Source organism: Poecile atricapillus, chromosome Z, assembly GCF_030490865.1.
Source record: "Poecile atricapillus isolate bPoeAtr1 chromosome Z, bPoeAtr1.hap1, whole genome shotgun sequence".
In the NCBI taxonomy this organism is placed as follows: Eukaryota; Metazoa; Chordata; class Aves; order Passeriformes; family Paridae; genus Poecile; species Poecile atricapillus.
Window position 1 is genome coordinate 107,606,909 of NC_081289.1, and position 12,332 is coordinate 107,619,240.

General features: G+C 46.7%; 1 protein-coding gene across 1 annotated transcript; it reads left to right on the forward strand.

Moving 5' to 3' along the window:
• The first annotated feature begins 1,185 nt into the window (after nt 1-1,185).
• Nucleotides 1,186-4,671, forward strand: GAS1 (growth arrest specific 1). The gene is made up of 2 exons (XM_058827086.1): nt 1,186-1,229; nt 1,855-4,671. The coding sequence occupies exon 2, from the start codon at nt 2,267-2,269 to the stop codon at nt 3,233-3,235; it is 969 nt and encodes a 322-aa protein (XP_058683069.1). The 5' UTR covers nt 1,186-1,229; nt 1,855-2,266; the 3' UTR covers nt 3,236-4,671.
• Nucleotides 4,672-12,332: the final 7,661 nt, after the last annotated feature.

Genomic DNA, 12,332 nt, shown 5'->3' on the forward strand with positions numbered 1-12,332 from the left:
GGGTTTCTAAACACAGATTTTGCAGGTTTAAAAATTGAGCTTTCACACTAGAATAGGAAAAACTATACTGAAGGAGAAACACAAGCAGCTTGTAAAACTGATGACAATGGAGCAAGCCCTTATGAATGCTTCTCAACCCATCAATCATACTGACTCCCAGCCACGCCACACTACCATTCCAACAGTCTACGCACTTTGAGACAGACATGATTCCACACCACATGGGATTCCAAAATCCCCAAGTTTCTGGAAAATAGATTTTGTCCCGATTTTTGTGACAGATGGAATTGATAGTCTGGGGATGAAAAAAGCGCCAGTTTTGACAGGCAACAGATACCGATGCCCCTTGTGGTTGGAGACGATGTTGCTCTGGAATTAAGGTAGCACTGAAATGAAAGGCAGTGGATAAATGCACGACTACTTACTTCGTTGTGCTCTTCTCCTTGTGCCTTAATATTTTTGTCTCTACTTCCTTATAAATTGAAAGTGTAACAAGAAGGCAGAACTTCAGGAAGGGATTTGAATTAAATTAATACTCTTAACAGATTTTTAAAAACATTTTACAAGTTGGCAGATCAAGTATCAAAGTATCAAAGAACTATACTGGGATCTACTGCCAACAGGCACCCTCGTAAGTCAATGTCTCAAAACCGTGCACAAAAATTGCAGGCGAGAAGCTGAGTTGAATGACTTTAAAATCGGTGGGGTATGCGGCAAGTGGAAAGCTGCAATAGTGAAAGTACAGCAAAGGAGTACATGGTCGCACTACACCACTAGTAGTTAGCTTTGCTCTCCCGGAGAGCACTAGCACACTGAAACCAGGCCCTCTGTTTCTATTTCAGAAAGAACAAAGTCGGTCTCATTTTGAGCCTAATCCTCCCTACCGTTCTGGTAGCAGCTCTGCCCTCACTTGAATCACTGGGAAGTTTGGGTACACGCGCCACTCAAGCCAGAGAACTCGTTTTTCTCTTCCTTGTCGTAGGGAGCAGGACCAGCGAGGGTACCATGCCTGGAAGCCCGGCGCGGCTGCTCCCGCAGCGCCTCTCGCCCGGCCGCCGCGCCGCCTTAACGGGAGGAGGGGCTCCTCGGGGGGCTGTCACTCTCCTTAAGCCTTTCCTTTCAAGCTTTGAATGTGAGCTGCCCTCCAGCCCCCCTCTCTCCTTCCCTCCCTCCAGCACATCGTAAAGAGAAGGAGGGGGAAAAGAAGAAAAAAAAAAAAAAAAAAAAAGGTTTCAACAACAGGCTGGGCCAATGGCAAGTGGCGAGGCAGGGAAAGGGGGCCGAGCGAAGGGAGAAAAAGTGGAGAAAGGGAGAAAGAGAGCGAGAAAGCGCAGGCTGGGGGGGTTGTGTAAAAGAAGAAGCGTTGCTAATTTTTTTTGTTTGTTTGCTTTTCCATGCATGCATAATGAAGCCTAATCAGAGCACGTTGCTGCTGCTCGGAGGGCACTTTTGTATTTAAAGCCTTGCAAAGAAAAAAAGATCCACAGACGGATCCACAGAGCAGCTTGCAGGGCTTGTTGACAACAGAAGCAGCATCACTCGTCCAGAGAGAAAGAGACCGCGAAGGCTGCTTCTTCTCCTTTCCCCGTGCACTCGTCTTGGTAGCGGGGAAAGACATTTCTTCTCCGCGCCACCCGAAAGTGTGATGCGTACCGAGAGGGAGTCAGCGGAGCCGGGACTGTGAATGGGATCGGAGCGGCTGGCATGTGCAGAGATGCTGCGAGCGGAGAGTTAAAAGCTCCCGAGAAGGCAGCAGCAGCAGCAGCTGGGCATTTATTTTGTGGGGAAAGAAACGAAGAAAAAAGAAGAGAGAGAGAGAGAGAGAGAGAGAGAGAAAGAGAGAGAGAGAGAGAGAGACGGAACTGCATGAAGAGCAGTACAGCACCATGAGCTCTCCCGGCGCAGCCTGCGATTCCCCGAGCGCACTACGGATCCACTGTCGTCCGAGCCCCTGTTTGCACTGACTGCCCGCAGCTCTCCGGGCGACTTCGTCGCCGCCTCGCCGAGCCCGGAGCAGCGGCTGGGGGACTCAGGAAGGCCCCCGGGCGCCTGCTTCGTACCGCGGCCCCGCCGACTTCAGCTCCCGGGGGCTGGAGAGCCCCTGGCCCGGCACGCATGGATTGATGCGAGGAGACCTCATGCACACGGCCGGCGGGAGTTTTGGAAACTTTTGCACGGGCGGCAGCTCCTTCTCCTCCTCGTTCTCCTCGTCTACCAGCGCCTCTTCCCAGCTCGCCCGCGGCTGCAGCCACTACCCCCGTCCGCGATGGTGGCCCGCTCGCCCGCTCGGCACGGAGGCGGCGGCCGGCGCTGGCCGCGGGCGGCCGCCTGGCTGTGGTTGGCGGCGGCGCTGGGCGCCGTGTGGCCGCCCCGGGGCTCTCTGGTGCAGGGCCGGCGGCTGATCTGCTGGCAGGCGGTGCTGCAGTGTCAGGGGGAGCCCGAGTGCAGCTACGCGTACAACCAGTACGCCGAGGCGTGCGCCCCGGTGCTCCTGCAGCAGCAGCCGCCGGCGGCGGGCGGCGGGGACGGCCAGGCGGGCGCTGGAGGCGCGGCCGCCTCGTCCAAGCGGCGGTGCCCCAGCCACTGCATCGCGGCGCTCATCCAGCTGAACCACACCCGGCGTGGCCCGGCGCTGGAGGACTGCGACTGCGCGCAGGACGAGAACTGCCGCGCCACCAAGCGCGCCATCGAGCCCTGCCTGCCCCGCACCAGCAGCCCCGCGGGCGGCGGCCCCGGCCCCGGCGGCCCCGGCGTCATGGGCTGCACGGAGGCTCGGCGGCGCTGCGACTGGGACAGCCGCTGCAGCCTGGCGCTGAACCGCTACATGACCTACTGCGGGAAGCTGTTCAACGGGCTGCGCTGCACGCCCGAGTGCCGCGCCGTCATCGAGGACATGCTGGCCGTGCCCAAGGCCGTGCTGCTCAACGACTGCGTCTGCGACGGGCTGGAGCGGCCCATCTGCGAGTCGGTCAAGGAGAACATGGCCCGCCTCTGCTTCGGCGCCGACATGGGCGGCAACGGTGCGGGCAGCAGCGGCGGCTCGGACGGCGGCCTGGAGGAGTACTACTACGAGGACTACGAGGAGGAGCCGAGCCAGAAGGGGAGGGACGACGCGGAGGACAATGCGGGCGCCGAGCCCGGCTTCCCTGTGCAGGCAGATAACGCCGGCCGGCCCGCCGGGGCGGCCGGAGCGCTGCTCGCCTCCATCTTGGTGCCACTGCTGCCGCGGCTCTAGCATCCCCTCCCTTCCCGCACCTCTCCGTGCCTGCTTCCCATCACTGCCTCCTTCCATCACTGCCTCCCGCCCCATCCCTTCCCCCTTTGCCGGGCCGGGTAGGGCCGGGCCAGGCCCCCCGCGCCGAGCCGCCGCGGGCCTCTAGTCGAGCCCTCCCGCGGCGGCCGGGGATCCGGCCGGCGGGGCCCCTCGGCGCGGAGCGGCTTTAGACGCTCTGGCCGCGGTTTCCCCGACCCATCGTCCTGGCTCCCCGTCCCCTCGCGTCTCCCCCTGTGCCTCCGCTGCTGCCTGCAGCCTCCAGCCGACCCCTTCCCCCGTCCCGGCGCTGCGAGCCGGCCGCTGGAGCGGTGGCCGGAGCGCAGGGGCCGCTCGTGTTTCGGGTGTTGGTCTCGAGTGTGCACTATGCAATTGCTGCCACCCTGCCTTCGTGTTACCAGCGAGCGGAGCGGCTGACAGAGACTGCGAGCGGGGCCGCCAGCCGCCCCTCGGGACAAACCGGGAATCGTGGCATGCTGGTTCTGGGGGTCTTTTAAGAGTTTTGACATGAAGGTTAGTAAGAGGTGAGCAACCCAAACTTGCTGCCAAAGCGTTGCCGTACTAGTTAGTCAGCAACTTATCATTAGCCGCATCTCGCTCGTCCTGATGCAGTTGTGCCTGAAAGGGGCTTTCGCCGCATCTGCTATTAAATTTAGGGAAATAGCAGACTGAATACATTCGGTGGTTTACAGCACTCCCTCTTGCACACCCATATTCCCTGTAACAAAAGCGTGCCAGCAGCCGTCTCTTACTCTGTAACCTAGCGACATTTAAAAAAAAAAAATTGTTTCTGAGTTGTTGGCTATACTGAACAATGCAACTTTTGTTTTAAAAGAGCTCTGCACTGCCATCTTTGAAAGACACTTTTAAACTCGAGAACATGTATGTACAAATATCCTGAAAAGTTTTATTGCCTCGTCGTATCAGGGTGCTGACCTCTGGTAAATCTTATATAAAAAAAAAAAAGTATTTAAAACTGGGATTTGTTACCAGTCGCTCTTCATTGTATATAGAATTTTATAAATTGTATGCTTTGGGGATAATTTATTTAAAAAAAATAATAAAAAGTTTTAATTTCACGTCCTATTTGCCAGGTAGCTGCATTTGCTATTAGTTTCTGGAAAGGTACAGATTTCACTTTATGTTTAAAGGGATACCAGCAACAATGATTAAGTGAAGTATTGTCTAGACCATCAAATGTACAGTGTATTTTACAGATTGAAAGTTAACTTTCTTATTTGGAGAGACTTTATGAACGTTTTAGAATTGTGTAAACGCATTTCTGAGCTGCCTTAAACATTGTATTTTTTATAGAAGGCGTAAAAAAGGCCTGTCTTTTAAATATGTATGGTTTTTTTGTATTTTCTGAACGTGTAAATTAGTTAAGAAAGAGCTTTAAATAATGGATGCAGTGAAATTGTCTTCCAGGGACACTTGAACTCTCAGCACCCTAGATGAGGGGGTGGGGGAAGAGAGGCGGGGATCAAACCACAGAATAACAAACCAAAAAACAGTGGAAAAAAAAAAATAAAAAAAAAATAAACGAAATCTGTGTCTGCCTGTAATGCTTCACATAGATGTAAATGACTGCTATTCTTACTTTAATGAATAATTACATGCAAGAAGTAAATACAGCTTTGAAAGTACTTCTTTAAATGAGTGGTTGATTTTATAATGCGTTGGCATGGTAACTTGCCAGTGCCAGAAGAGACTACAGCAATTCAAGGACACTTGCTCCTGTACATATACGTGCAGAATTACTAGTGCACCGAGCTTCCTTCGTGCCGGCTCGCCGCTCTCGCTGGCGCTTGCAGAAGTGCTCCTAGGCGTGCAAACAAGCGGTGAGAAAAGCATCTCACCGCACAGAGGCGGCCAGCGTTTCCAGCGAGGCGTCGCTTCGCGCGGGCAGGGGCGCACGCATCAAGGCAGCTGCAACAAAACCCAAAGTTTGCTATTCAGCCTGCCTTCTCCCACAACGAAGAATGCAAAAGTAAACACGCTGAAGGGATCAGCAATTACTAGATCTTGTAATACTGTGCTTAGGAGATGCTTTGCATCGTGCTGAAGCCTGGTTTGCTGCCAGAGCTACTGATCTACACTCAAACACCCTTAGATAAATAATTACACTCTTAAGCTGTGTCGAGTGCTGATACACTTGACCTTGTAAATAGAAATGTTTGCAGTAGGAATAAACTCCGGCACTGGAAAATCTTTTAAACATTAACACAAAAGAGAGAGCTCAGTCCTCTAGGGATTTGAGTTTGGACTGCGTCAAGCTAGGCACTCACAAAAAAAAAAAAGAAAAAAAAAAAAGAAAAAAAAAAAAGAGAAAGTTTATTTATCTTCTATTCATGGTGTTTATTTAAAGCTTTTCGTTTTAGAGGCTATAATTGGAAGGCAAGTCAGAAGTTTAAAAGCTACCACAAATAAACTTTGACTGAGGGGGCGACAGATTAGCAAGATAGTGTCTTTTTCATCTTAGCAGATCTTGACAGAGCGCAAATCCACATCTGTCTGTTGTATAAATCAACAAAATTAGAAATCCCTGCTTCTGGGCTAGTTATTTCAATGAAAGATTATTTTATTATATTTCTTTAGTGTGTGAATTTTCTTACGTTGCCCAGCAATAAATGCACATAAGTGCACGTGCGCACACATAAGCCAATCCCGAATAGTTGTGATACCAAACAAGTGTATGACTATGGTGTGCGGCTATGATCTGAAGTTTGTTTTTAAAGTCATCTGAACGGTTGAGTAAGCTTATTGTTAAAACAAAGCTGGAAACTGTTTCTTCGGGAGGAGGACAGAGTAGTTGGGTGAGACTTGTAAATAGAGTCAGCTTTCTTTACAAAGTGCTGAGTTCACAATGGGGTAAGGACGATCTTAAATACTTCTTGCACAGATGACCAGAAACATGCTTTCAGTTTGTCAACGGTTAGCACCCACAAGGAGTATTTAACTAGTTGTTGATGAAAAATTAAGTCCCAGCTAAAAGCCTTTTTTTTTCTTCATTTAGGAGTAAAGACATTAGCACTAGAAAAGGACTGATAATTAACTGCTACAATAAACTCAAGACTTAATTTTACAGGCTCCTGTCGAAAGCATCTGCCTGGAATAAATCAACACCAAGCACTACTAGGCTGGGAGGACTCATCTGTATGCTTCCTTCTCCAAAAAAAGTGGATTGTTTTAATTTAAGTTATTGTGCAATAAATACAGCTGAACTGATTCTGTCCTGCAACCTCCTCTCCATAAGGAGGTAGCTCTGGGTTTTGTTGTACAGTCAGCACAATTTCCAGGAGGTCCGGCTGCCTGTGTTGCTATTTGTCCCAGCTAAATAAGCCTGTGCAGATGTAGATGTCCATCAAATCCGTATTTCTTTTGCTTGATTTTCAGACAAAATGGAAATCTTGAAATGTCAAGTGATGTAGCAAGAGCATATTTAAGCAAAGAAAAGACTTCACCTTTCCTGACAGAGGGAGATTTTTTTCATAGGAAAGGAAGTTCTCTCGTTTGTCTGGCTATTTGGCAGTGCTCTCTGCTGAAGTCCTGTCCAGGCTATCTCTTCCAGGGGGAGAAGGAACTCTGCATCATTTCATGTAAAATAATCCAGTAGGTTCTGATCCCTTTTCATTCCCAGTTACCAGGTTTGAATTCTTGGTGACAGTTTATTTGTCTTTGGAGGCACTTCAGTGACAAATGTTTAAGGGAGTGTGGGACAATGGTGGAGAACAAGGGAGGCAGTTCATTGAACTGACAGTGACCATACAGTAAATAGGGGGAGATTCAAGCTTCACTGATCACCCAAGCACACAGCAAATCTTTTGTATGCAATCACAATGGACATAACATAAGGTCTCTGTTTATTTTCAGCAATATACACCAATGTATACACACAGGCAAACATAACTTTAAAACTGTTATGAAACAAAATCTTACAATGACCATAAGCAATGCTCTGCTTTGGCCAAGCCTTTTCATGGTCACATTGGAAAGCATGATGGATTTTACTTAGAATCTTCACTCCTCCTAAAAGGTGTTGGTCTACCAGGTCTCTCACGATAGACATGCCCATATAGTGCACATCTTAGGGCTGTGAAGGTGGCTGCAGGCAGCTTTACAGGTAGAGAACAAGACATTCCATCTCAATGTGATGCAAAACTAGTACTTGATTTTTGGTTTGTTTTTTCTTTTGAGTGCACTGGAGTTTGAGAGGTACTTCGAAAGAGCCAAAGGGCACATATAAGAAGCAGTGGGACAAAAAATCATCCCTGTTTGAGTAATGGAAAATGCTTTTGAGTGACTGAGTTGCATAGTCTTCAAATGTTGCCAAAACAAATTTAGATCTTCAGCCAATTTTGTTCCTGTCTGCAGTAATAACTCCACACACTTCCATACTGCCTGTGGTAACACACCCATTGCAAGTCCTAGGAAAAGTAGGTAGCCGTGCAACAGAAAACATTTCCAAATGGGAGGAACAGTGATTTTATGCCTGTGATACAGACTTGTAAGCAGTAAAGTTGGAAGTTACTGTATTTTACTTGAGGCACTGGCTGTGGTAGACAGTTGAAAAGGTTCACATTGACTGTCTGAATGACATAAGTAATGTGCTATTAGCATAAATACTTTCTAGGACATCCATTTAATCAATTTCTTAAATAACAGAATGATCTACTACAAAATAGTGGACTGTATACACTATATTTTGGCACAAAGATGGTCATTCTCCCACTAGTAACCAGGGGCTCTAAATAAATGATTTCAACAATGTTTTATTAAAGGAGGACAAGAGCCCTCGAGCTGCATTAATCGGGGAGAAGTCGAGTGGCACTTTTGTTATGGAAATGTTAAACACATAATAGTTCAGGCAAACAATGTGGAGCCACTTCATTCTCTCAGCCATGCTGACACCTCTTAAAGAGGAACTGCAGGGAAGGATGTGGGAAAGATTTGCTTTCTGAGGAAGCTTTCAGCTAATATTTTGGATATTTACCTCCAAAATTCAGCCAGTGCAAATGTAACTGAAGGGCATAAAAATAAAACAATAAAGACGGATTATTTATGCAGCTACTGCTAGTGATGAGAGTTTGGTGCTCAAAATCAAAACAGTAGCTGATGAGCCCTCCCCCACCCCCCCACCCCCTTTTCTTTAAAGTTTCTTTTTTTTTCGTGAATTTATTATGAGTCAAATGGATATTATAGTAGAAGCTGAACAAAGAGAGATTTTTGTTAACACACAGAGAAAACAGTGCTAATACTATACCTTGGACATTCATCAGGGAGGGAAAAGAGGAACATCCTAGAGTAAGGAAATAGACTCAGGTTGAGTAGGATGGTCATGAGGTAAAGTGTGATGTGTAGAAAACATAAAAAATAATTAATAAAGTAATACAGAGTCTGCATAAAGAAAGATTCACATTCAAATGTGGTGTTTCGAATGGGTGAGAAGAAGAAAGTGTAGGGAAGGGGAGATTGATGTTATGTAGAGAAGTTTTGGAGAATTGGTAGCATACTTGCCAATAAGGAGAAAGAAGCTCCAAAACAGTATCAAGAAGTTAGCTGAGACACAGATTGAAAATAATCGGGGAATGCAGAAAGAAAACAGTCTGTCTTTAGTAATGTTGGCACAGCCAGAAGGAAAGAGTAATGTGGAAATAAGATGAACATACAGCTCTGGAAATGGTTTTTTTTCTCATCTCCAGAAGATGGAGATGAAAGCTATCATCCCCATGTTCTTAGTAGTTGTGACAGTGTGTCCAAGTTTCAGACCATCCCCCTCTCAAGTTCAGGAAGGATGTTGAGAAACTTGAGGGGCTAGTAGAAGGCTGCTGGAATGTCTGGAGTTTGTGATCAACATGGAAAAGATGAGGGAGCTGAACTTTATTCCAACTGAAAAGTGAATCTAATGGCACCCTATACCATGGGAAGAAAACTTTTGTAAAGACTATAGCTCAACTCTTCTCAGTAGTGTAAGAAGAAGGTATGCCAAGGTGCAGCAGGCACAAACTGTGGCCAGTAAGTTGAGACTGTGCATTAGGAAGAACTTTGCTGGGAGGTGAAGGATGTAGTGCAAGACTGAGACAAGTTTTCCAAAGAAACTCTGTCACCTCCATCATTTGAGGTTTCCAAGACTTGGCTAGCAGGTCATGCAGCTGATTTCTAGTGTTGGCTGGAATTTAGCTTCTGGAAAAAATTGAAAGTAGATTATCTCTGGACATCCCATTAAATAAATTTCTATTTTACTGTGATTTTAATGTTGACCTGATGGTGGGAAATCCAAGATGCTCCTTAGGTAGATGTAGAATGAGGTCAGGCTCAAGTATATATATAGCATATTTCAATGGAGATGGTGATGCATGATTGAAGAGAGAAGGTAACTCTTACATGTGCCCAAAAGGCCAGAGAAGATGGAAACAACTGAAAAGGGGTCAGAGGGGAAGTTTAGGAGGGTAGTGGAGACCAAAACATAGAATTTAGTCCAGGACTTGAAGACAAGAGGAGCAGAGGAAGTATAACACAAGGGAAATAGTGAAATATAAGGGAATATAGTGAGGAAAAGAAAAGTGTCCATTGAAGAGAAACACTTATGAATTGGAAAATGGACAGTTTGATTGGTAAGGGAAAGAAAAAACTTGGAAAAATAATTGGAGGAAACCAGGAGTGCAGAAGGTATTTCTTTTCTTTGCAAGAGAGAAATACTTGTTTATAAACATGTTCTTGGCCACAGTATCTTGCTGTCTTGAAACAAAAGAAATAAAATAGAGCTGAACCTTCTCCATTATAAGTATGTCTCCATGCAAATATAGACAATGCAGACACAGTTTGTATTTTTGACTATCTGAGAGATTATGGTGCTCTGGTAGTCACAAAACATACATCCTCATGTAAATGAACAAAGTTTTCTAGATGTTCTCCAGTAATGCAAAAGCAAGACACATCTCTTTATAATGTCTTATACTAAAATAATGCAATCACCTACTACTTTATAGTGTATATGGGACTGTATTTATGGCTTTCACTAGTTTTAATTGTTTAAAAAATAAAGGAAGTAAGGTGGTTTAAGCAGAGTAAATACAAGCACTGCAGGTTTCCAGTTGTCCACTGGCGATGATTTCTAATTTAAACAGTGATAGTAGCTGAAGAAGCATTGCATTCTGATGTATTGGCATCCCTACAAAGAGGAAATCAGGGAAAAATGCCGTGAGGCCTGCATGGATGAACGAGGAGCCCCTGGACAAATTTGAAACACAAACTGGTAGATTACAGGGCGCAGAAACAGGGAAAGGTAGCCTGGGAACAATACAAACAAATCATCCCAACAGCCAGGAAGAGGGTTAGGAAAGCTAAAGCACTGGCAGTTATAGATCTGGCCAGGGACATCAAGGGTAACAAAAAAAGCTTCCTTAGGTACTCAGCAATAAAAGAACGACTAGGTAAAATGTGGCTCCTTTCAGGAGGGATATGGAAGACCTGGTTACGCAGGACACAGAGAAGGCTGAGGTACTAGATCACTTTTTAGCCTCAGTCTTCACCAGCTAGTGCTCCAGCCAAACCCCCAAGGTGTAGAAGGGGAAAGCAGGGACTGGGAAAATGAAGAACTGCCCTGTGCAGGAGAAGATCAGGCTCAAGAACATCTAAGGAACCTCAAGGTGTACAAGTCCATGGGTCCTGGTAAGATGTATCTGAGGGTGCTGAAGGGATTGGTTGAGAAAGTGGCTAAGCTACTGCCTATTATATTTGAAAAATCATGTCAGTCTGGTGAAGCTTCCACTGATTGGAAAAGGGGATATATAACCCCCATTTTTAAAAAGGAAAATAAAGACGACCCAGGGAAATAAAGACCAGTCAGTTCACTTCAGTGCCTGGCAAGATCATGAAGTTTCTTCCTGTGCTAAAAGAAACTGTACTAAGAGATATGGAAAATAATCAGGTGATTGGTGGCAACCAACATGGCTGCACTAAGGGCAAATCACACTGAACTTGGTTACCTTCTATGATGGGGTTATATCGTAGACCCAGTGGACAAGGGAAGGACAAAAGATGTCATGTACCTGGACTTGTGGGAAGCATTGGGCACTGTCCCTAAAAACATCTTTGTCTCTAAACTGGAGAGATATTGGTTTGATGGATAGAGTACTCAGTGGATAAAGAATTGGCTGGATGTTTGCATTCAAATAATTGTGGTCAATGGCTCACTGTCCAAGTGGAGAGCAGCAAAAAGTGGTGTCCTCCAGAGTCAGTATTGGGACTGGGACTGTTCCACAGCTCTGTCAGTGACACAGACAGTGGGGCTGAGAGCACTCTCAGCAAGTTTGCTGATAACACCAAGCTGAGTTGTGCAGTCAATACACTCAAGGGAAAGGATGCTGCCCAGAGGGACCTTGACAGACCAGAGAGGTGGGCCCCTGCAAACCTCATGAGGTTCAAAAAAGCCAAATGCAAGGTCCCACACCAGGATCGGAGTGATCCCAAATACAGATATAGGCTGTTGAAAGAATGGATTGAGAGTAGCCCAGGGGAGAAAGACTTTGGGGTGCTGGTGGATGAAAAGCTCAATACAACCCAGCTGTGTGTGTGTACAGCCCAGAAAGTCATCTTATGTCCTGGGCTGAATCAGAAGAGGTGTGAACAACAGGTCAGGAGAGGTGATTCTGCCCCTCTAGTCTGCTCTCCTGAGACCCTACCTGGGATACTTCTACCTGGGATACTGCATCCAGGTTTGGGATCCCAAGACCAAGAAAGATGTTGACCTGTTAGAAGGAGTCCAGAGGGAGCCACTAAGCTGATCAGAGGGCTGAAACACCGCTTCTGTGGACACAGGCTGAGAGAGTCAGGGTTATTCAGCCTGGAGAAGTATCTGAGGAGACCTTTTAGCAGCCTTTCAGTACTTAGAGGGGAATGACAAGAGAGCTGGAGGGAGACTTTTCACAAGGGCATGTCATGATAGGACAAAGGGGAATGGCTTTAAGCTGAAGGGTGGTGGGTTTATATGAGTTTTTAGGAAGAAATTCTTTACTGCAATGGTGGTGAGGTACTGGAACAGGTTGTCCAGATATATTGT